The 26,868-nt window shown below is 33.0% G+C and overlaps 1 protein-coding gene across 1 annotated transcript; it reads right to left on the bottom strand.

The window, feature by feature from the left end:
• Positions 1–373: 373 nt before the first annotated feature.
• On the bottom strand, positions 374–25,527 carry Smp_145060 (acyl-CoA:glycerol-3-phosphate acyltransferase; the record flags this gene model as incomplete). Its single annotated transcript, XM_018797239.1, has 14 exons — positions 374–707; positions 1,380–1,541; positions 3,695–3,799; positions 5,346–5,463; positions 7,201–7,314; positions 10,977–11,146; positions 12,654–12,877; positions 13,664–13,860; positions 14,985–15,585; positions 16,563–16,663; positions 17,077–17,311; positions 20,191–20,240; positions 21,442–21,568; positions 25,519–25,527. 14 exons carry the CDS (start codon positions 25,525–25,527, stop codon positions 374–376), a joined length of 2,547 nt encoding a protein of 848 aa, XP_018652301.1.
• Between the last annotated feature and the right edge of the window lie 1,341 nt (positions 25,528–26,868).

Genomic DNA, 26,868 nt, shown 5'->3' with positions numbered 1-26,868 from the left:
CAATACTGAATGGTATCAAAATATGACAGAAAAGTAATCCTTTATTATTGTATGTTTTCTTTATATAAAGCATAAACACATAACAATGCAATTTAATATAATAACATAATAAAATTACAAAAAATTCGGAATAGAATTAACATCATACATTAAAAGGAAGACAATATGTAATTACATCAGTCAGTCAGTCAATCAGCTACAACATAGGACCAGGTACATATATGCATCGGTCATAGTTGCCATAGCCTCATTAGCACAACAAGATGAACACAGGATTCATAGAAGTAGTTAATTTAATGGTGGTAATATATAAAAGAGGTATCGTATATAAGGATATGGTATAGGAAGGAAGAACATTAATGTAATTTCATTTTCAAAAGAAAGGCTTAGTTACAATTAAAATCATGATAATTAAACTTGATATCCCTAATGTTACACCAATCTCAAATGTTTGTTCATATTTACCTGTGAATTGATATAATTTAATTAATCCTGTCCATGCATAAAATGCATTAGTCCAACAATTATCTAAATTACAATCTAATTGTTCATTTATCGTTAATTGGTCATCTTTAGCTGATATATCAGAATGTATAATAATTGTGTTAAGATAAAAGTATTGTACATCATTTAAAGTAGTTGAATTTCTACAAAATGATGGATACATTGAATAATCACATAAGAATTGCCAATTTTCTTGGGAATATCTAAAATTTAGATAAATAAGAAAATTTTTTCATAGTAATAATGAAATTTCACAAAAATTGTTGAATTTCAACAAAATGGTTTTTTTATATAGTTGAGATCATGAGTCAATTAAAGCTAGACCACCATGGAAAACCTGGAAGCACTAGACGGCTATTTCGTCCTATTGTGGGACTTCTCAGCAGTGCGCATCCACGATCGCGCCTCGCGGGATTCGAACCCAGGACCTACCAGTCTCGCGTCAGAGCATTTAACCACTAGACCACTGAGCCGGCATCCAACAGCGTTAATGTCTAACTCCAACTAATCCATGAAGTTGAGCAACCATTAAATTAAATGCTACTATATTTATTGAATAACAGAGAATAATACACTGAGATAAGTGAAAAGAGAAACAAAAAAATGTGGAATGCTCGTTTATATTCCCTTTTAGATTAGAGTTTACGCACAGAATTATTCGTTTTTTTTGGGGGGGGGGAGGGAGAGGAGGGAACATAAATATTTGTAGATACAATTGACTACTATTTTTGAAATCGAAACTATCATTAAATACATTGGAAAAAAACATTTGGTAAACATTAAAATTCTTTTCAAGAAAAATCTGACCAAATTTATTGATTACACTGATTAGTTAATTACTTTGTAAGTTGTTAAGTTTAATGAATAAAACTTACTCAATTGATGCATATATAATTTGTCTTAAAGGTATTCCTTGTAATTTGCCTTGAATTGCAGATATTATTTTTAAGTATATAGTAGATGTTATATTTGGACAGAAGCCAATGAGTGCAGATGTGTTATCGTTTCCAGTTGATGACTGTAAGACAGGATTATTTCTGAATAGTGAACAAGAATAGTTTGAACATATTGTGAAGGTTATATAATCATAACTATATGTAGCTATCACACTATTGTTTGCTTTCTACTGAATAATTAAAGGCTAGTCTCCATATTCATTGATAAATTTAATTAAAGATCTTCCTTATACTTAATGTTAACTGTTTTGCAGTTTTTATTACCTTGAATGTAAGTTGGTTACTAATACTTACATATTCTGATTTTATCCAACTTTTGCTACATCTAATAAAATGAAACTGACAAATTAAATACTTATATTATCCTGATCACGAAAGATAAACATTGCCGAGTAGGGCCAGTGAAATGTCACTGAGCCCTAGCCAAATCATTAGGCAGTTGAGTCACTGAATATCGAACAGATAATCGATCCCTGTCAAGATCAAGGACAACCAACGCGCATCAGCTAATCGTATGCCATAAACTGGCTCATGCGATGGTGGTCTCAAAATCTTCTCTGTGCTCGTTCTTACTAATATATCGCCGCAATAGCGTTCTTTGTGTTACACTATTTATAGTTCCTCTTTGATGTCAGTTAATCGATAGAGATTAGGGGGAATTCACTAATGTTATAAATTGGTCATTAAAACATTAGTTTTTAGCAAGTAACCTATTAATATAGACACTTTGTGCCTACAAGAGATCTGATAAGTCACAGATAGGTTAGCAATAACGTCTGTGTCTGTGTCACTGAGTAGCAGGGGTTCGGACGCATATAAAAAACAATAATTTTTTAGGGAGACAGATAAATCTTACTGACAAGTGGTTATCAATATAAAACCCAAATTCAGAATTTGCTGACTATTACGTTCAATCTGCTAACGGTGTAAATAGTGTGCACAGTAATTTGAAATTATTCCAATTCAACCTGTAGAAATCAACCAGCAACACGACATTGCTTATTACTGAATCACCGATTAATGCAAAGTTATTACTGTTTCTTATAAAAAGACATTAAGTTCATGTATTCATTCTATATGATAATTTGCCCGATAGCTATGCTAAAAGTCCTATCCATATAGTTAATAATTTAGCCAAGAAACATAAATGACAGTTTACATCACTGACTGATTTTAACTAGACTATCATTGAAGATCAAGAAGCGCAAGCTCCCTTTTTTATTGCAATTTCAGTTGTTTAATTTAAATCCGACTACGGTATAAAGTTTTTGATTTGAACGGTCTTCTTAAAAAATGAACGCTTTGTGTAATTTGTTGAGTTTTATATTTCACATCATGAATTGACCTTAGTTGGACAAGCACTGAAAACCACAAAGGACTGAACAGCTTTTTCGTCCATGTATGAGAATCCTCACTCAACTACACTTATGACCTCACCGGGGATTGAAATCAGGACATGCATATCTTTCAACGTACGCTTAACATTTAGATCACTGAGTTAGCATCCAATAGTATACATTTATAAATCTGATCAATTTGTGTTGTTGCAAAACCACTTTTCACTGCCATTGATAAGTAACTGCCTCGTACTCAACATAGTTGAACTAAGCTGATCACAGATTCAGCCACCGAAAACCACTTCTTAAAACTGATAACTTGTGATCACATGATTATTATTAGTATAAAAGATTTATGGAAACTATTAAAATTTAAAATTTACACTACAGACTGTAAAAGAGGTCCATACCATCAGAAAATAAGTCTACTGCTTTCTAGTTTTTTTAATGATTATCTAACTAAAGTCGCTTAGTGATTTAAACAAGAAAATCAAATAATTTTGTAGTTTATTTTCACAATTTAACACATAACATAACATCGTTTGCAATGGCGAAAGTGCATCCACTCTTTGTGTTCTGCCAAATTCTTATCTTCTGTATTCTTCATGTCTCTATCTTTTTTTCTCTTCCCAAGTTTATTTCATTTGATTATACTCCTTGAATAACATCTTCAAACCCTAATCTTTCACATTAATGCTTATACTCTTACTACTTCTACCACTATGGGATTTGAATCGACAACTGCATCTCTGTGCTAATGTGGTATGGCAACTCGAACTGATGTACGTACGTACGAAGTTCTACGTTGTGGCTGACTGACTTATGAGTACTACGTTACTAATGATTATAAAAACAATGATGATGATAATAATAGATTTAGTGAAATATAATATTAACCTTCGTATAAAAATCCAATCCTCTGGTGAAGTTTTAGATGCTTGTGGATAGGTTGCGATTACTTCACTTGGCATAAATTGATTTAATCTTTCAATAATAAGACTTCTATAAAAAGAAAAACACATACACATAAGTCCAATTTTAGTATAATTAACCAATAATAATAATCAGGTGTGGAAAGTTAGTAAAATGAAATATTACTCAAACAGATGCTAGAACAACCCCCAGGACCGGTTAGGTTCGGTGATGGAATAAGAATCTGTATTTTCAAAATGGTATAACAGCGAACAGCTGAAATACCATTCAAACAATCAATCAAAAAAAACAACACCTCCATCCTATTCTTTAACATTTATATAAGAAACTTTTTCAGTGATTTATGTTCAAAATATCGTCTCATTCATTCACATATAACTCATCAAAGTTACTACTGGATGATTTCATTCAATGAGCAGACATAATATACTGAACAAATCCACTCCAGTCTGAATCATTCACTCATCACAGTAACCGACTGAGTCAAGGGTCTGGAGTGTCATTAGGATACGTGAGACACCTACGCTATTAACTAGCCATTGTATGTATTTGTTCATAAATCTTATTGTATTTCTTTGTTTTTCTTTAAAATTACCTCTGACTTATATATGTGCTAAAAACGTAAACAAGTAATGTTCATGATAATTTTAGTGTTTTTAATGTTGATATTTTTGATAGAGTCGGAAAAAACATTAACAGAATTAGTAGTAGTATTATTAAGATTCTCCATGTGATGAATTACAAGTCTCTGCTATCAATTGACAAAGAAATATTCCAATTTCATCAATCAATTACTATACAAACTTAAGAGGATAAATCCCCTACTCTATAAATTTGACTAAGTTGATTGAATGAATCAATGTTTCCCAATAAAACTTTTATCAACTGAATTGTCGAGGTAGAGTTGAAATAAAGACAATCTTTATTACAAAAGAGAACATTAGTTAAAAATCAGGAAAAATACTACAGAACTGCTTTATCATTATCCCATCAATCCAATCGGTTTTATTAGTTATGCTTTATTAAGTAATCTGTTATTCACTCACCGAAATGGAGAAGTTATACCTAACAATCAAAATTATATATAAAGCAATTATTCCGTTTTATAATTTCCTATAGAACAATGAGAAGACGGTGTTGATCTGAAAGATGTGATGTATTTGCGCTATACATTTCGAACAATCTGGTCATACATTTACCTGTCAAGGCATTTTTATATGCAAATTAATAAATTTCAATCAAATGAAGGTCGAAGTAAGGAGGATAAATTTACGGATAGACAAGGTTTCTATAAACCTGAGAATTCGTTCTTGATAATTTCCATACGTCGTTTCAAAAGCTGTATTGATGTCCTGCTTCAGTTATGTGCTTTGCTATCGATAAATATGGTTTTTTATTTTCTATGTTGATCGGAACATTTGATGTCAACTGATTTTGGAGCAATCTAAGTGAAAGTATAGTATACTGACGTCCTTAAGTGAACCAATCGGGACTAGGATAGAACCCCATAAATTTCTGCGCGAAACTAAATACAAAGTGACAGATAGCTTGTAGGTTGTCACGAACTAAGTGAAAATTGGCGATTAGTGTAATACAAACAAAATTGATTTCTTACCTTAGTTTATCACAATTTGTAAAATCGTTAAGACCCAAAAGAACACGACAGGATGTGATCATAGTTTTACCAAATTTAAGCTGATCAACTTCTGAATTTTCACATAACATATCTGGGCCTGAAGTCAAACAAATCATACTTTCTTTAATTTAAGAGTATTCTAATATAAAATGAATGCGAATAATCATTTGATCAAAATAGCACATATACTTTTTTATAGAAATGAAATCCTCCAAAAAGTAATGACGACCATTTACCGGTTAAAAAATTTGGTCAAGATTACAATTGGGGATAGCCAAAAGAAATTTTTAAAAAAATGGATTTACATAATGACAAACAAGCTTAGTGCTTAACATAGCTGGTCACGTAATTAACCAAGGGAAATCAAGTTGGTTATAATTAAATATGACGTTTGCTCTAAACTACCGATATTTCTTTCGGTCAGCCAGCATCAGCATAGAGCCTGGGATATATTTATGTCGGCTCCAGTCATCATTCTAGATTTATACAACGAAATGAAATCAACAAGAAATAGTAAAAGAAATTAGAATAATGTGGCAATGACAATGAAAAAGAAACTAAGGGTTCGAATTCGGGCTGGAGAAAACAGTTAAAGGGTGTATATGAAGGTGTGTCAAGATTTTGGACCAATGGTTGATTAAAACAAAGTCATAAGTTAAATTAGAAACAAAATTGAAAGACAAAGTAATGAAATAAGGAAATAAAGTACAGCAGTTTTCTATCTGAATCTAGATATAAGCATTATTTTGGGAAAATATGTATTATGAACTTTGATCTTGCTACGTTTGAAGAGATTACGATGTCACCGGCGAACGGAACGAAAGTCAGCAACACAACTACAGGACAAGCTAGGCTATTTCACTGTACCCCAACCCTTCTAACTAGAGGGAGGAGGTCAGATTCATCCGGCAAAATATATATTCCACAAACAGCCGGAAGCATAAACGAACAAGCACACAACTCATTCGTAAATATGCAGTACATAAACGTCCTTAAAAAACGACGCAAAGTAGCGTAATAAAAGAGGAAACGAATCAATGACATTTGAAGTCCTTTCAGGTAGCGATTAAAAACTTGAAGTAAAAATAGGTGCTTTTGGTGCAAAAATAACAAATTCAGATTTCCATAATAAAACTACAAAACGAGATGTTTTTATCAAGCGATTACTAGGGAACTTGTATTTTGTCGCACTTAAGACTTATCAATTAGATGTACCTAAATTTCATTGTTAAACTTCATAACTGCATTTGAACCCAACATTCATATCTGAATATGTCAAAGTGTCACCCATTAGACTGTAGTGGGAAGAAAGCTAATCACGGGAATGACATTAACTGTTGATCGATGTGTGAATGTGAACAATATCGAAGTATTCTTTCAAGAAGTTAATATTACTAAGAAAGAATAATCCAAGTCAGTCCCGAATACCGATAATTATAAAAGTTATTTATTTTTGAGTAATTTTGTATCCCAACCTGGATAAACAAGTGTCGGACTCGTAGTTTGAAGATCATAAATTTGTTACAGAATGACTGACACTATTAACGGGTCTTGAACTAAAATAACGAAACTATTCAACATCCTCTATATTTTTTAGTTCTTAAGGCGATATTCAATAACCGTTAAAGTTATTTTCATCAAGACAAGCTCTATTAATAGGTTGTTTCATTACTCAGTTTCAAACAAATAACTGAATACAAGTCTTATTAAATTCCCTTATAAGTTGATATCCAGGAAAAAAACAATATTTGAAGTGGTACACTAAAAATCATCTCTCTTTGCAGGAAAGAACCATATTATCAATGAAAAAGTTTATGAAAATCTGATTACCTACCAGTTTTCATAACACCTGATTTGATATTAGTTTCATCATTCGTTTGAACTAGGAAACGTTGAGTAGATGTTGATGTAACCTGACCGGTTATAATTAAATCATCCAATTCATAACCTTGATAAGAATGATTTACATAGAAAGTAAATAAAGGAAATAGAAATTCACTTTCGATAAATAAAATTACGTTGTCAACAGTGGTTAAAATATATTTTACTGATGAAACAATCAGAATTCAGTTGGCGAGTAACTGTTGGATTTTGGCATGAAATTCTAAACCTGCTGAAGGTCATCAGCAAAGCATACTATCATGTCAACTATTTACAGGATATGAAAATGGTTAAATGTCAGAATTTTAAAATTCACTTTTTTCAAATAAATGACTTATTATATTTTGATGTATACTATTTATGTCGATAGATAAAAGTAGTATGTAACACCAATCAGAAATGGAATGCCTGATAGCAGAAGGTTGAGAAGATCAAATTAATGAGAATAGTAACGTAAATAGACATTAATTGCAATAATAATGAAGAAACGGTGAAGTTTGAGACAACTGATGAAAGATTCGAAAATGAAGTATTTAGTGTATGGTTTTACACATTTTACCAAATAACTCTAAAATTACTTACTTACTTACGCCTGTTATCCCTCGTGGAGGAGCGTAGGCCGCCCACCAGCATTCTCCATCCAACCCTGTCCTGGGCAATCCTTTCCAGTTAACATTCATCCTTTTCATATCGGCTTCTATTTCCCCGCATAATGTGTTCTTTGGCCTTCCTCTTTTCCACTTCCCTTCCGGATTCAAAGTTAGGGCTTGCCTCGTGATGCAGTTTGGTGATTTCCTTAATGTATGTCCTATCCACTTCCAACGTCTTTTCCTAATTTCCTCTTCAGCTGGAAGCTGGTTTGTCCTCTCCCACAGAAGGCTGTTGCTGATAGTATCCGGCCAATGGATGTTGAGTATTTTGCGTAGACAACTGTTTATAAATACTTGTACCTTCCTGATGATGGTCGTAGTAGTTCTCCACGTTTCAGCTTCGTACAGTAGGACCGTCTTGACGTTTGTAGTGAAGATTCTCACTTTGAATTTAGTTGACAGTTGTTTTGAGTTCCATATGTTCTTCAATTGTAGAAATGCTGCCCTTGTTATGCTAATCCTCGCCTTTACATCTGCATCCGATCCTCCTTGTTTATCAATGATGCTTCCCAGGTACGTGAATGTCTCCACCTCTTCCAGAGTTTTGCCATCAAGTGTGATTGGATTGGTGTTCTCTGTGTTGTATTTGAGCATCTTTCTTTTTCCTTTGTGTCTGTTGAGGCCTATTGATGCAGAGGCTGCTGCTACATTTGCTGTCTTCGTCTGTATTTGTTCGTGCGTATGAGATAGGAGGGCTATATCGTCTGCGAAGTCCAAATCGTCTAATTGATTCTGAGATGTCCATTGTATTCCGTGTTTCCCCTCAGATGTCGAAGTCTTCATAATCCAACTCTAAAAATATGCATTGAATAATAAATTGATATTCCCCACTTGAGTTTTCGTTCACTGCAATATAGCCGCTTAGTTTGTTTTATAGATTTATTTACTATTATATTTTTGGCACAATATAAAATTCTCAGCACAAACTGTTTTAACAAGTTTCTTTTTCTTATTTTTTGATCGATCCTGAAGATGAATATTGAGCAATCACCAGTTAGGAGTTAGCAGTTCAGGACTTGACATTTGAACAATGTACACTGTTTTCGATGAATATAACCATCAACCACGATGTCTCTGATTGGGTTGTTTTGTAACTTTTACAGTGAACAGCCGTAAACGTTTCAAAAAAGCACCTGAATAGGTTATGCGATTACTAGCCATAATGATGTATTAAAACAAACAAAATTAGATACTTTTCTGAAATATCTAGATGGCAGCAACAGGTAGCCCAGATATTCAAGCAGACCGCCTTAGTTTGATTGTAATATTTAGATATATGGCAATGGTAATTATTGAAGCTTGTACGATGTTTTAATGATTGATACATTTTAACTATTTGCTCAACTACAAGGCTCAAGAAACAGGTTTAAAATCTGGCCTAATAATATTATCATTCATACGATTATGAAGAATGGAATGTAACAGTTTATAATAATTATTTGAAAGACAAACGAAAGGTTATATGTGAGTGACTTTATATACTGATCCAAAAATTCGATACCTTTATATGATTGGAGTGAGTAACATAGTTCATCATATATAAGTTAAACTACACAAGATATAATTTAGACTTATAAAGCTTGAGAATAAAGCATATTCAGTTAAAGATGTAGAACGGTATTGTGAGGAGGAAAACATATCATGAAATGACGATGATTTCAAATAGAAAATTTGAAAGTAATGTTAAGTCGTGTTGATGGGAATCAAATGAAATATATTCTTGTAGTTGAACATTCAGAAGATTTTCATTTTCGAATCATTCTTTCGTCTAAAATGTAGATTTAGATTGGGGTTATTAGAAGAGTTTAGGAAATCAATTCAAGAGTTCAGTCAGATGATTTATCAGTGGCGATGGAGAAAACTACAATGAAAATTTTTTTTGAATAATTAGAAGCCTATATCGAGCGTCAAAAGAAACGGTTTGAACTGCCTCAAATAAAAATCATAGAAGTCTTTATACAGAAAATGTGCTTGTCCTAGCAAAACCTCGCTTCTGGTGAACTACAAGTAACATACCGATACAGTCATTAGGCCATCGATAAATTTAACTTTGATGGTTTAGCAGGTGTTACTTTTGACTCACGGTTCAAGAAATATGAAGATCTGTTCCATATTGATCTCTGTAGACTGGATGATGCTTCAAAAGTCAAAATACGTTTAAGAAAACTTGGAACGCAGAAACATGAACGCTATAGTAACTTTATTCTTTCAAGAAACCCATAGGACTTTAGTTTTGATGGAACAATTAAAATTCTGTCTCATATCTTTGGAGAATAGTCATCTATATTTAACATCCGTTACCAATGCTTGAAGATAAAGAAAGGACCAGATGACTGGGTGAAACATACAGGAATCGTGAACTGAGAATAGGAGAGCTTCAAGTTGTCTTCCATGACAGAACACCAGTTTAGATGCCTCGTATTGGTCTGTAGCCTGCATTCACTCGAGGATACTGATATCTGAACAAGAATCCCAAGCAAGCGTGAACAGCATTACTCCACAGGAAGTAGCTAGCAAATGCCAAAGATCAGTCAAGTTGAAATATGATACCATAATGGTCGGGAAGAGTAGCCGGTTCCTTCACATCAATGAAGTCGAAATAAAAGACTTACAAGGTTTCGGCACGCAATTGATTGACTGAAATCATTCATTATTTTGATGATCATTAACTTACTTTCATTGATTTTATTTTTGATACTCCGAAAACAAAAGTACTACTCATCTCGAAAATCTGTTCGTTTTGGTTAATTACAGATTTAGAAGCTTTAAGTTTCATCCTAAAATGCGAATAATAGATGGATCGTACACAAGTTTAGTTTAACTGAATTTTCCAAAATGAGATAACCCATCATAGTACTTGATAAAAATCAAAATAAGTTCTTTTAAGACACTGTTAATCCAATCTTGACCCCCGGTAAAATACAACGTCTGGGGGTCTAGAGGAAATTCACCAGAAGTTTTCAATGGTATACTTTCTCCTGAATATATATATTGCAAATTCAATAATAGAGAATCAGACTGTTAAAACTATTTTACTTAGTCGAAATTCAGATTTCTTTTATCATTATTTTCAACTTACCATAAAGGTGTGAAGGCAGCTTTGTGTCAATTTCATTGTCTACTTCAGTAGTATGAATAAATTTAACAGAATATTCCTGATAATATGTTGTTTCAGTGCTAGTTACAGGTAAGTTGGCTACATATACTTGAGCTAATGCTTGTTGTATACTTCCATTGGACCAAACAAATCTGTTATAAAGAAAAGGTATAAAGATGGTTACCAAATGATCTTGTTTAAATTATGTGATTTTCTAGGTAAAGAAAAAGCTTTCAGGTTTAGTTAAGAGAAAAAAACCAAATTATAGCTTTCATTCAGATTATTCTTCAATAATCTCCAAAGAAACATCAACTATAGGAAATATGCTGAGAAGTGTTTCATCTAGAGAAGTTCTATTAATGACATCAACTTTTGACAGAATCCAATTCCAAATTATAATAATTTTATCACCTTTAATTTAAAGGTGATAGCTGTGAAGTTCGACTATCTAGTTAGCAAACATTTATTTAAAATATCAAAATACTACTGATAGATAGGTGTGTGAAAGCGCAAAGATTTAGATTTAGAGTTTCAGCTCGCTTTAATTTGAATGATCTGTACAAGTCCTGAAACTTTTTAAGTGTTTGTTTAACAGAAAATGATTTTATACGTTTACTGGCAATATCGTATATTCGATATTTCATCAATCTGGGAATAACTATGGTGAGATTTTTGATGGTCAGTTATGGCTACAACAAATGAAACAACAAGATTTTGGTTTAACTTATTTAACTAATATGATTAGCTGGTACGATCCTTTGAAAGATATCTGGAGATTCGGTGACCGATGCTAGTGGACATGGTGGAATATGACAAAAGACACAATTCTTGAATGTATCCACAGCAAGCCTTCATGTTGCTCGATAGAACATTTTTATATGGATTCTAAAACATCATGAAATATAACATTTGCTTGTAGGATCACCCTAGGATCTAGTGAGTGGAATTCGAGTGAGTTTATGACTCAATCGTATTATATGCTATTACATATGAGCTAAAAGCCCAAGTATATATATATATATATATATATATATATATATATATATACTCATATTATCAAGTGACTTGGTCATTGATCATTCTAATTTATGAGAATAGAAAATCTTTTTTTATAAACATTGAGAAGTTAGCTCAAGTGAATTGAAAATCGAAAGGTTCATACTGACTCCACACCTTTGCGAAGCTCAATAACAGAAATTCTGAAGAAGTAGATAAATTGCAAACTTAAATTGAAAATTGCTTGATCATGGTTATTATTTCTCTTCTTATTTATATAAGAGTCGGCACTGTGAATTTCGGTAGATGATATCCTGACACGTGCAACATCTTATGACAATATTGATGTTTATATCCTCAGTGGTTTAGAGGTCAGGCGTTCGCGCGCGAGGCCGAAGGTCATGGACCCGATAACCTGGTCAAAGTAGTTGAAGTGAACTTTTGTGGTGTCTCATACTAGGATGAAACAGTTGTGCAGTGGTTTATGGTTTTCAATGATGGTCTAATTAGGATCAGTTCGTGATTTAAAAACTATGGACATTCTATCATCTCTACAAGACTCTATTCTGATAATTATTTATGTTTTATTATCCATGTACATTTTTATTTGAGGAAATAAGTTTGTCTAGAAAACATTACATATATAAAAGAGGAAAAACTCACTTATAATCCACTTTCAATACAACATTGTTGCACATATTATTCAATAAATCAATGTCAGGTGGAAGATCGAAACCATTATGCCAGGGACAGGTAGTTGGGACTAAAGGATTTGACTTCACTGAATTTTGTGATGGGATACATGAAGTCAATTTGGACGTCGCATTATATGTACAGTTATGATTGAAAAAACCGGTTTGATTTATTTGATCTACATTAATATTTGACTAAAGAAACATCGAAATACAGCAAGAAAAGGTAGAAAACACTTGAGTTTTTCGGATATTGTACGACGTTGAAATTTCAAACAAGGATTTTAAAACATACTGGATGTTAAGAAATTTAATACTTAATATGGATAACAAGAATTAGGCTATAAATGATATTTTGAAGTCGTCATTAAGCATTTTCGCGCATTTGAATTTGAACCCACCACACTGAAAGTTGCATCACTAGTGACCGATTCATGAAACCTTTAAGGGAATCTTCATAAATCCTCAGTCAATTCGTACTTTATCACAGTCCATCAGAACTACAATGATCGTTTTTAGTCATTTCATTAGTATTTTTCAGTTTAAAAGTACAAAGCACTATCCGTTGAGCTGTTGATTTGAGATAGTCACTAATTTTATTGAAGGGTATGATGTGTGTATCCCAATTAGTAAGAGTTTGAATTGTTTCGTCGATATTCGGGATTGGAGCTGAGGCAGGTATATTCGCGTGATGAACTTTAAATAGAACAAAATGCATGACCTAGAATAAACTGCTAGCCACACGCTATACATACTAAAACTTGTAGCATAAAATTGTGTGGAGGTGGTATGCTCAGGATGTACACATAGCAACAGACATTGGTCAGTTGCAATCCTAAATGTGAACAATGGAAGATTGAAAATCCTTACTAATACTTGTCACCAAAATTTAAAGAATCTCATAGATCAATATTTCAATTTATGACACATAAATAATACCTAATCAATGATAAATAATAAAAACACTGGATTATCACATACCTGAGAAGACATTGTAAAGTTCTGTAATTCATTTTGCTTTAAACATAAGTAATCTACCTTTACTGGGACTGGTGTATCATCACGTAAACGATTCATGCGTAAACGAAATATTGGTTCAGAATATCTTGATATTGCTAAATCATCAATTAAATAAGCACGTGCAAATAAACGATCCAATAGTGTTCTTGGTCCCCAGCCTAATCATGTTATGAAATACATGTATATGAAAATTTTATTTTAAATATACAAATGTTCAATTTATATTTACTTAAAATTGTTTACTTCAACCGTTTTCTCTCATAACTTCCATCACAGACTGACCTTAATCCAACAATTATTGGAAATCAGAAAGTATTGAATAGCTGTTTGGTCCTAGAATGGTATTCCTGAAACTAACAATGACATTGGATGACGGTTGAGTAAAATCGCGAATCGATGAAACTTAGAACAAAACTATTGGATGATAACTTAAAATTCTAAGAGTCGAACTTTAAACGCGAGATCTGAAGGTCCTGAATTCAATTTTCTATGAGGTTATGAGTGTGCACTACTGATGATCTTCATAATAGGGCGAAACGGCTGTTTAGTGCTTTATGGTTATCAATGACTGTTTAACTAAGGTTAGTCCTTGAAATAAACAATAAAATTCAATAATTTCCATAAACTCCTCAAACTAATGATACTGAAACAGATTGAGTTCAATTGATAAATGTTAGTTTATTCTGTCTGTTTAATAAGTGATAGATACATTTAACTGTTTCTTTAATTCTTCTCATTCTCTAGCTGACTAAATATAGACTGTTACTGTTATTAACCATTTAGTAGTAATCAATGTCCTGCTATGTAGTCCTTAGAGCTATTTGAATTCTCTCGACTAAGTTGAAATATACCAGCTAAAGATAATGACTCTATTGTCAAAATTCTTTTAATTCAATGATCGACGTTCGAAGACAAACGGTAGGAAACTATAGACCGTGGTTTCGTGTTTGTTAGGACTCATCAGCAAAATATACCTGTAATATTGTAAAAAGTGATTTTATATTTGGATTCACATCTATTTCACCCACAATCAAAATCAATAGTGTTGCAAGTGAGCTATTCAGAATAGTGATTCAGCAGTAGACAATTCATTTGAAATGGGTATACATACAACAAACAGTCATAAAGTATCCTAATGATTAAGATTAGAGGTTTAGAAAGACAAAAGTTAATCAAAATAGTAGAAAATCAATATATATATATATATATATATATATACATTAGCGTTACTGCTATATAAATTAAGACTCGTTGTTAGTATTAATTACAAAATAAGGCTTACCAATTCCTATATTGTTTTTTATATTGATTGCATCTTGACATTGCATGACTGACAAAACAATGGGACATCTATAAGTATTTCGACCAGAAAGATATTCTACAGGAATATTTGATTCTAAATCACAGTTCATTTCATTGGGTAAAACAAAATATTCATTATATTGACTAACGAGAATAATTGGATCATCTGAAGATGTTAAAATTACTGGCTGTATCATTAAAAGTAATGGATCACCATTTATATATGAACGTTGTTTTTCATTCTTTTGTTCAACAATAACTTCTCGAACACCTGAATCACTAATTTGATCTAATGGATATTCAATTTTAGCATTTTTAACATTCTTATTAAAGTCACTAAGACTACGAGCAGGCGAAAGTGAACTGTGATATTTTCCAAGAACTGCACTATTATCAACAGCAACACATAGAAGTGGATGATAATCTGGTAATTTTGTGAAACCTCGATTAATTAAATCAATTTTATTTTCTTGATTTTCAATTCGATCTAGCATTGCATCACAACTATGATAATTTGGTAGATTGAAATAACCACCAAAAAAGCTTGATGACTTGACTGTAGACTGATTAACAGGACACATCTGATAAGAAACAAGAAATATTGGACTACAGAATCTCGCAAAGAGTCCTTAAATTTATAAATCATTCAACGGAGTAAACACCGCTTGACCGTACAAATCACATTAAGTTGAGCGGAAATACATTCAACAATTCAGATGATTCATAGAACTATTCTTTGTCATACTACTACTTAAAGGTACTGAGATAGTATGATCGCTAATTTTGAGTTCATGTTCAATGAACAGTAAGACGGAGTTATTTATTTGATGTTGTAGAAACCTATGATAATAATGCCTACCATTATTTAATTAACTTAAAGGTTGGATAGTTTGGATCTTCTTACCCATAGAGGGTAATGAGAGACTTCGTTATACTAAATTGAACATCTAAATTTAATCTAATTTTAATTATTAACAAATAATGTATCATTCATGTTGTTACTTGGATGAGATCAAATATCTTGAAAGTAATCATATGGTAATTTATACAAAATTGTAGATATATAACTAAAAAGAACATTTTTCGAAAAGCCAGAAACCCTTCAGCACGAATAAAATCCACAGTTAAAAAATTCCAGATTAATGGGTTTTTTTGAAAACAAACTGACACACAAGATAACTGCACTGAGTTTTACGTAGGTTTGAACCTGTAATGAAACTTCAAGATGGTATTAATACATCATATACATGAGTGAAGTAAGATAATATAGTTAACTTTAACGAGTTGTGGTGACGACCTATCTATTTCTATCATCAGTTTGATGCTATGGCAAAATTATACAATATTTTGCTTTACTTTTAGACTTATATTTGATTAGAAATATTTGATTATCAAAGTGAAATATCGGAAAGCGATGATGATCTTGAACAAGGTATGGTCCAAAATTCTATCTTAATGAACTAATTTTGGTAAAAAGATTTACGGAATGAACGTGACACGAATACCTAATCAGCTATGTAATTTTTTGAAAAGTATTTTCTTGTTTAGATACACTTACGTTATCGCATGGACATCCAAGGTCACATGTATTAATGGTTAGGTCACAGGGACAGGGAGAAATGTTTGTCCATACAGGATCAGGATAGGGAAATGCTTGATCTAAGAAAAAAGAACAAAATGTCAATTCATATCAGAACCAGTTTAATGCTAAATCAAATTACGACAATTCATTATCGTGAAGAAATTATTTCGTTGACCTCTGTTATACTTATTAAAAAGGCATCCGAAAGACAGGTTATATCATTTTGACTTACATTATGAAAATTGAGAAGAAGGCTTATATGAACTAACGCTCTCAGGTGATCATGTCCAATTCCTCGGGTCTTGGTACCTCTAATTCAGTTCGGGCAGCAGAATACTATCACTAACCTTTAAGCATAAAGGGTGACTCTGAGGGGAGTACATAGATCTTTACTTGGTAAATATGTTACACCACAATTCAGAGAAATATACACCATTTAAATACATAATTAACTTAACAAGTCATAACTCTTAGACAATGATTAACTAACCTGTTGGTAATTCTTCACCTTTATTAACAATTAAACGAGATTTAAGTAGAACATTAATTCGACTTGTTGTCACAATATTAGCAAATGCTGGATCCATTGTAACATTATTCGTAGTACTGCAACATTTTAAAATTAATATTTCCATTGTATTATCATATTCACTTGTTGGATAAGAGTTACGTTTTACTGTAAGTAAACGTGTAAGTGAATCTGTACGACTTGATATTGATGATGCCTATAAAGATATACCACAAAATTAACTTTTTTTTCTTTAAAATGACTAATAGAAGTAGTATGTTGTACTTTCAATCAACTTTTCAAAAGTAATTTTTTAGAAAGATAGCTTATTTGTCTAGTTAATACTGATTGTCATTTAAAAGAATATATAGAATTGGTCAATAAAAGTAGTGGCCTTTCCCTATTATATTAAAAAGACAGTTTTCATTTATTTATTACGACGTAATTCCGTTGACAATTCAATATATCAGAAGGGGTTTTGCGGAGATTTCAGTATTTTCATAGTTGAAATCATGAGTTAAGTGCTCTGGCGCGAGACTGGTAGGTCCTGGGTCCGAATCTCGCGAGGCGGGATCGTGAATGTGCACTGCTGAGGAGTCCCATAATAGGACGAAACGGCCGTTCAGTGCTTCCAGGTTTTCCATGGTGGTCTAGCTTCAATTGACTCATGATTTCAACTATGGAAATTCAATATATACAATTCATAGAATGGAAGATATAATGCCTCCTCCTAATGAATTTAGATATTAAGCAGACGAAAGACAACCTAATAGTAATAAAACAATGGAATAAGTTTTATTAAAATCGGTTTAAATAATAGATAGACGTCAGTTGAGAAACTGGAAAACAAGAAAGTACTGTACAGATATTTTACCTCATTATGAGGTTCCTAAATAGTACGAAACAACGACACTAGGGGAATTGAATTCAGTACCTTTAGAATTCACAACAAATGTTTGATGTTTAGACTTTACAGTTATCATCCAATAGTTCACATTTCTAACTTAAATCAATTCGAGGAACAGTGCGACTACCATCCAATGGAATTAGTTATGATTGTTTCACTAAAAAATCTGAGCTCAATCAGTCTCAAATTTTCACTAGAACTAATTATGAGTATAAATTCTTTAAGAGCCTCATGATAGGACGAGAGAGTTGTCTAGTTTACTTTATTTTTCTTCGCTACACAAACTGATGTTAATTTGTAAAGAACATAAACTACAAACGCATTATTTGTCATTCAAAAGTCACAACAAAGTAAATAAATTTTATCATGGGGTATGATTTCGCCTAACTAGATAAATTTTCGGCAATACTGATGATATTTACAATATAATACGGAAAGTACATTAGTATGAAGAAACATTGAGTTACAAATCTGTAAAAAGTATAATCATTTATATTTTCTACATATTTAAGCGAACGATATTGTAGAATATAACCACATGAATCACTGTTCAAGTAGTGCATCACATTTCTGGTAAAACTGAGTCCTGATTTGTCTTTGAAAATATACATAATTTTATAGATATTCAAAGCTAAATTGCAGTTTCTGTACTGAAAATCATGTTTCTAGGAATCGAAAATCAGCTATTAGTGTTTCGATATGTAAGTGCATCGAATAGTGTATGTGGAATGTGGGAGACCGGGAGGATCATTCAAATAGCTGAGGAGATACTTGTTGGTTCTCGGAATCAGCGAAACCGATTGGACCGAAACTGGACAAGAAGGATTAGATTTAGGAGAGATGCTGTTGTACTCTGATCACGAAGAGGAAAATGCTACACACACTCTGGGAGTTGCTCTGATGCTGTTCAGAGAAGCGCTTAATGCAGTTATAGGGTGGGAATCTCACGGATCCAGGAACATCAAAGCATCCCTCAAAGCAAAGAAGGAGGGAATCACAATGAATGTCCTCAAATGTTATTCACCAACCAATGATAGCAACAATTACAATAAAGATAATTTTCACTATAAGCTTCAGTCATTCATTGCAAAGTGCCCAAGCAAGGATCTCACCATCCTGATGGGAGATCTAAACGTCAAAGTTGGAATGGATAACTCCGGCTTTGAAGGTATCATCAGACCACATGAACTGGGAAAGAAAAAGGAAAATGGGGGGAGATTTGAAAACCTATGTTCGTTCAACAAATTGGTTATGGGCGGCATAATATTTCCACACAAACGCATACACAAAGGTACATAGGTTTCACCGGATCACACCACGAAGAGCCAGACAGATCATATGTGTATCAACGAAAGATTCGGAAAGGACAATGGAAGATGTGAGAACCAGGAGAGAAGCTGACATAGCTTCAGATCACTACTAGCTGGTGGTTGATAAGATGAAATTGAAGCTAAAGAGGGAATGGACAATTGGATAAAAAGTATTACGACGGTTTAATACAGCCTACCTTCGATATGCTGACAAAATCGACGAATTCAAGATAGCCCTCAACAAGAAGTTCCAAGCTTTACAACATCTACTCAAAAAAGAAGAAACTACTATGGAGAACAATGGAAGGGAAATCAGAGAAGAACTAACTTCGATGTGTCAGGGTGTTCTGGGACGCAATAAGCATCACCATAAGGAATGGATCTCTATCTATTCGAGATTCAAGAAAGGAAGAGAAAGAAGACATCAATTAAAAACAGCCGATAAAGAACAGAGAAATTCAAGACACTAGCTAAGTAATTTTTAATGGGTCCAAACACCAACACAAATCAAGTGCATTAGGCTGACTACTAAATAGATAGGAACGTGCATTCTGAATTTTACTTTTAACTACTATCCAAAATATCGTCAATTTGTAAATACACATCGAAATGTCTGTTCGTGGAGCCGGTTCGCATGCATAGACTGATTAACCCTACGTCCGAATATAATAACAATGTAGATATTCACACTCGTACAATTAGCAGTATCTGAATCCAACGATAGAGTCTAATCAGTTGTTCTTCTGAATATGGTTAACAAAGCTTTAACCCATAATGCTCGTTCTTAGATATACAACTGAATGAATTGTCAAAATATTTTACAAGATTTCTACAGGTCGTTTTTCGATTAATTATCAATAAATAAAGAAACTAACTTACCCTAAATTCATTTAATGAAGGTGTTACAGACCAGCTGCTCGAGGGTACAACTTAATATGGAAAATTAAAAAAATAAAGGTAAAATTCAGATATTTTAACATTCAATTCACTGGTCTATATTTTATAACATTTGTGAAAGCAAGTCAAGCAAACTCATAGTGAATAGGTTAAACTATATGAGATATTTAACGTTGATCTAAATTAAAACACATAAAAAGTCGATCCTTGCAGATCCGAATGGTATGGAATGTATAACATCCAGATTTCACATTAGTTGTCAATATTTCATCACTAGTATATAGTTAAATACAATTAAAGCATGATAATTGTTGAATGTAATTGATGAGTACTTGTTCATACTCACCATCACTTTGGTGACCTATTGTATCAATAATAAGATTTCAGAAGAATTCTAAGGAATTCAACCTGAAGTCACCAATTAATAATAGGCTTTTTTGAATATTTAAATGGATTATTAGAAACCAGTGATCAAAAATTAGTCTGTACACACGACGTACGTTTACTGAATCTAAAATAGTCGATTTCTAAATTATCTGAACACAGAAAACCGAAAAACTGGATACACAACGGATAAGTACAAAATTATTTCGTGCAAGGTCAATAATTCCAAAGTCAATCGTGAATGAGTTTGAGGTTGAGCCCTAATGATCATTTTGGATTAAGATGAAATAAATCCTTGACAATTCCCTCCTTAACTTCCTTGAATTTTCTTTGAGTTTCAGTTAGGAAATGATTGGTATGAGATACCCAAATTTGGGCAATTTTTAACCTGACTCAAATTTATGAAAAAAATACGAAAATAATTCACGTCTCCGTCCTCCTGAATTTGAAGTTTAATCTACTTTGATGGTCAAAAATTTTATGTCCTCGTTTTGGACGTTTGTATTTAATGTAATGCGACCTCCTTAATTTAATAGACAGTCTTTTAATATTTAGAAAGACATTTCCACGTAAGAAACTTCATACTTCACCTTACAGTGATAGTGAGACCATATTATTCAAGCATTGAAATATTGGGGAGAATAGATCTTAAATTGTGACTACAGCAGTTATGCAATGACACCATCATGTACGGAGTTGAATAAAGAGAAATTGAGTTTTAGAATAAAGTGAAAATATTAATAGTTATCGCTATAATACCCAATATAAAGAACAACTGATATGCAAGAAAATGATTCCGAATTAGTCTAAATCCCTGAAAGTAATTTAAAATAGATTAAAACATATTACCATTAGTTGATACTATTCCACATGTATTATCACTGAGTAAATTATTGGCTTGTGTTTCATTGTTGGCCACATTAACGCTACAAAGGACTCCTAAATCTTGATTTAATCCATTCAGAAATAATAAAACCTGTAAAATAAGGATAATAATAAATGCTGAATTTTGAATCGAATAGTTCTGTACAACTTACGTTTCAATAGTGACTTTAAATAATGGATTTCGTATTCATTGTTGTTTAAAAATACTTTTTTAAAAATGTGTAAACAGAAATTGTATATTTTAAAATGTTTTAAGATTTCTAATTTAAACATTGGGGCGGAGACGTGGAGAACTACGAAAGCCATTATCCAGAAGATACAAGTGTTCATTAACAGCTGTCTACACAAGATACTTCGGATCCGATGGCCAGACACTATCAGCAACAAGTTGCTGTGGGAGAGAACAAACCAGATTCCATTCAGCGGAGGAAGAAATCAAGAAGAAGCGCTGGAAGTGGATTGGGCACACTTTGAGGAAATCACCCAATTGTGTCACAAGACAAGCCCTCACATGGAATCATGAAGGTCAAAGGAGAAGAGGAAGACCAAAGAACACATTACACCGAGAAATAGAGACAGACATGAGAAGAATGAACAAGAACTGGATAGAACTAGAAAAGAAGGCCCAGGACAGAGTGGGTTGGAGAATGCTGGTCGGCGGCCTATGCTCCATTGGGAGTAACAGGCGTAAGTAAGTAAGCAATTTAAACATGAATAATTGACAAAACTATGTTTTTTTTTCATTATAAGCAAAGATGGATAGTGGCTAGCAGTGGAATCCAGGATGCGCGTTTCGTCCTATTTGGGACTCGTCAGCTCGCCGTACCTACATCTCAGAGTTGATGTTCACTCTGGGACTCGAACCCAGTACCTTTCGCTTCAAACGGCATGGCGTTATCCACGTAGCTACTGAATCCTGATAGCCACTTGCTTGTGCAATGAGGTGAAATGGGGCAATACGCACAGTAAGCACATATACCAATTAGAGACTGACCAGTTGCAGCCCTAAACGTCAATGGGAAGATTCAAACAAACAATACTAAGTGATTTTAAACTTCAGCCCATTGAACAAGCAAGTGGCTATCAGGACTCAGTAGCTGAGTTGATAACAAGATGGCGTTTGAGGCGAACGGTACTGAGTTCGAGTCCCAAATAGGACGAAACGCACGTCAAACTGGATTCCACTTTTAGCCACTATCCATCTTTGCTTATATTGCTTGTGAATTAAGGCTATATCGAGGCAATACGCACAGTATGCACATATGCCAATAAGGGACTGACCAGTTGCAGTCCTAAACACCAATGGGAAGTTTCAAAGAAACAATACTAAGTGAATTTATGTTTTTTTCGGTTTCAAAAAAATTTATTATCTCAATATATAATAGTATCAATGTAACTCGAATAGTGTCTACACATTTTGCGCAAAACCCTCATTGGTTTGCATAAAAAGAAATAGTTTAAACATTTACAATATACATGTTCATTTGAATGCAAGCTATGAACTAACGCGTGTGGATTATAAGAAATACATTGGTTCTGTGATGCATGACAATTACACTTTATTACACTACAAATGTGAAATTCTCAGGATACAATAGATTACATAACTTTCTGATCCATCTTGAGTCGATGGTAAATTTTTAGCAATATTCCTTGAAAGTACGCTTATTAGTAGTAACTAGTGAAGTGTATCCAAAATCTTTGGAAAAAGGTTTATGGAAACTTAATTCAATTTAAATAGTTAGCCACCTACATATCTAGCTACACTAACCGAAGTAATGTCGAACAAATATAAGCGTTTTTCTGTCTCTTGTGTATTGAAAAAACATGTACATCAAACTAATATCACCCCCTTATTGATTTAATCACTGATATAGATCAGATTACACCTTCTTGACAACTTCGGCTGTATCAGGAACAACAATTTACTATTATAACTGACCACTATTGATTCATTATATATTTTTTGTGCTATGACACGCTACTTATTATTGGTTAATAGTTTGGTTTTAACACTTGATTTCACGAGTCAGTGTAAGCTAGACCACCATTGGAAACCTGGTGGTTTAGCTTAGATCAACTCGTGAATTCAAATGTAAAAAATACTAAAATCTCCACAAACCCCCATACTGATAGTTTGGTTTTATTAAACCATCTCAACAATTTGTGTCGTAATGAATGGTACATCTTTATTGCAAAGACTCATTTATTCTAACCATTTGGTTGAATTTTCTTTTTTTTTTAGATTCATTTTGTGATATTTTATCCGAAACCTAGTTTAATTTGAACGGTTTGTGGATACATAATGCTTATAAGTTTCATGCTAGAACAGAAAAGCTGTCCAGTACTTCCTACTTTTAAACGGTTGCCTAATTAGTATGTGATAATAATGCATATAAATTGTTATCGAGTTGCAAATTAACTTTTATACGTTTTGTCTGATGAAAGCATGTTCCTTTTCCGCTGATACTTTGACAGTTTTATTGATGCCTAGAAAATCCATAGTTAGAGGTATTTAAATCCTTTTTTCTCATATTTTTTCACATAACAGACAAATCTAGTTCATCAGTTTCCGAGTTTTGAGATTTGATGCAGTCATTGAGGGTAGAAGTCTTCCACAGATTTCATTATATCAGTTTCAAACCTAATAGAACTGTAATTTGGTGGTCGTTGTATTGAATCCAAGTTCATTCAGTATAGCAGCTTAATCTATCGATGCAAAGTTGGTTTAGCTCAAAGGATCCAACAACTGGAATATTTAATGTCAGTCTTTTCAAAGGTAGGTTATATATGCGGATTTAAAAATTCATTAGTAAATTCGTTACCACAAAATGTTAAAACGATGCAATTAAAACAAAACAGAGTATAATAGCATCTTAGGATACGACCGACAAGATATTTTTTGTGTTGTAATATGGCAAATAATAATAACAATAACTAATAGAAAATACGATAAACCAACCTGAAACTGTAGGCTATACAAATTCACATCATTAGGTGTAAGGATAATCTCTCCACTGATTAACGAGATCACTGAACTGCTTCCTTTAATGTTTATAGACATTATGACTGAATCGGAAAATTTTTACTAACCCTCAGATGTTGCCGACGTATACTGATTACCATTAATTGATTGTGCTTTACATGAAATAGTAAATGATTGAGCACTTGAAATTGACTGAATGGTAACGGACACCTGAAAAAGTAATGTCCGATCACTTTTGATCTCGAAAACTTACAACTCCAGTTGACGTTCCAGAATATACTGTGACAGGGTTTATGGAAACTAATATGTCTGCTAAAAATAGGGGAAAATAACAGTTATTTGCTGGAAACCGTTTCAAAATGTTTAAAAGAAGTAAATCCTTATTATAAAGCCAGTTCGGTAATTGAAACTAGTCGGCAGGATATCCTGCTTAACAATCCTTTCATGACAGTTGGCACTTCGAAGTTAGGTATACCTTTAATCTTAGAGTAACTGATGCTCCCTGTGAGATTTAAACTTACATCTCCAAGACTCTTAGCCTGACACTTTGCTGATAAGCTGTGACTGGACACTTTTAGCACTAGGTTTTGCGTAATTTGTTGTTTTTGCATCTTTGTTTACGGTTGGGTTGTCATACAACGGAAAAAAATAATGAACCACCGTCCCCGATTTTTAGATATTCTTTATTTAACAATATTTTGTGGTTAAAACTATCTTTGAATTGAAAAAGTTACAACAACTTAATTATTGAATTCAGAAGTATGAACCTGATTAGCTGAAATTGTGGGTGGGATCTAGGCAAAATTTCACCGCAATTATTTTTTTATTCCACTTAAAAATAATTAGTTGTGATTCAGTGTTGAAGAAAAATTATTTCAACTGAAGAAAAAATGAATCACGTAAGAAATGAATTAAGGATTCCTGTCCATGTATGGTAATTAATATAGGTTTATTAGTGGTTAGGGTGCAATGAGATTAGATACTGCTACAGCAATAACTTTAAATTTTAGTAATATGATAATATTAAGACATTTTAAAGACAAATGACTACTTACTTGACTCATCTTTTTTCAGACATGTCACAATAATGTTGCTTTCTGAAACAATCTCACTATATGTACATGAGACAAATGAATAACGTTTACCTGGTTAGAATAATCATTCGCTGATTAAAAGGAGTTGGTTTCTTCAGAAGACGAACTGTCCTTGGAGCAATAGATACAACAGGAGGTTTTCTACACTGAATCCAACTGTTATACGAGTAAAACATGAGTGGCTAACAAACCTTTTATTTGAGAACAAAACACTTGAATTAACTTTATCATGACAGAAGAAAAGAACCTCATGGCCAACTTGGGAGCATTGGAAAGCGATGGTTCCATTTGGCTTTAAATCTGATAATAATATTTCTGAGAATAAGCCATTCGTATCAGAGGCGATGGGTGTTTTTAGAAAGGAACAAGTAGCTGTACTCTGACAACATAATATGTTTGTAACCATCTTACCCGAAATACGCCTGAAATGTTTGTTGAAATTGGAATCGAAATATTCTGTTGATTCATGTTTGTGCTATAGGAAATGACATTTCCACCATCACAAATAGTCAAAATAAAGACTAGGTTAATCATTAACTCTGTAAAAACTTACAGTGAAAGAACATCAAAATCCAAGGGTGAAAAAGTAGATTGTACAGTCTAAAACCTTTGGCTTTAGGCATATCTGTATATGTCGACGAAACCTGAGAATAATCAAACAACTGCTCATTAATCATAGTTTGAGTGTAGTTTCCAGTCTGATCAAGTGGTTTGGATTGGTATTAGAGTAAACCTCCGGATTAGACTCAAACAAATTTTAACTTGACGAAAGTTCAGTTAGCTGCAAATTTTGATGCAACTAATTAATCAGTCAAATCAAAGGTAGTTTCGACCTCACCTTTACCAATTTTACACTTCTATTTCCTTCATCTAGCGCTGTCCTCAACAGCTTTCTATAATGAACACAGAAGGAAATTAAATAAAGCATAGTCGAAAATCAATTTGAAAATAATTGGCGTTCTAAATTTAGTATATCTTAGATCATTTGGATTCGTTTACCGGTTTGGATGAACATAGTGGATTGTCAAAGCTAAATGCAAGCCGACGTCTAAACAAATGGGACGTTTATTTTTCTTCGATGAATATCTTCACTAGATTTCTTCTCAGTGTCTATTCCACGGGACTTCAACACAACTCGGATCGAGAACACGTGATTTGCCTGACTAGAACGTAAATGTATTTCCACACCAAGACCCGACAACAATTCGACAAGATCATGTTAATAACAAGGGTAAGACAATATAACTCATCTAGTACCCATCAGACTATCGACAAGTCTGACTAAGCAAACAAACAATCATTATCACACCC

The sequence above is a fragment of the Schistosoma mansoni genome, chromosome 4 (assembly GCF_000237925.1).
Source record: "Schistosoma mansoni strain Puerto Rico chromosome 4, complete genome".
NCBI lineage: Eukaryota > Metazoa > Platyhelminthes > Trematoda > Strigeidida > Schistosomatidae > Schistosoma > Schistosoma mansoni.
Note: the sequence above shows the minus strand (reverse complement) of the source record. Positions and strands in the feature narration are given on the sequence as shown.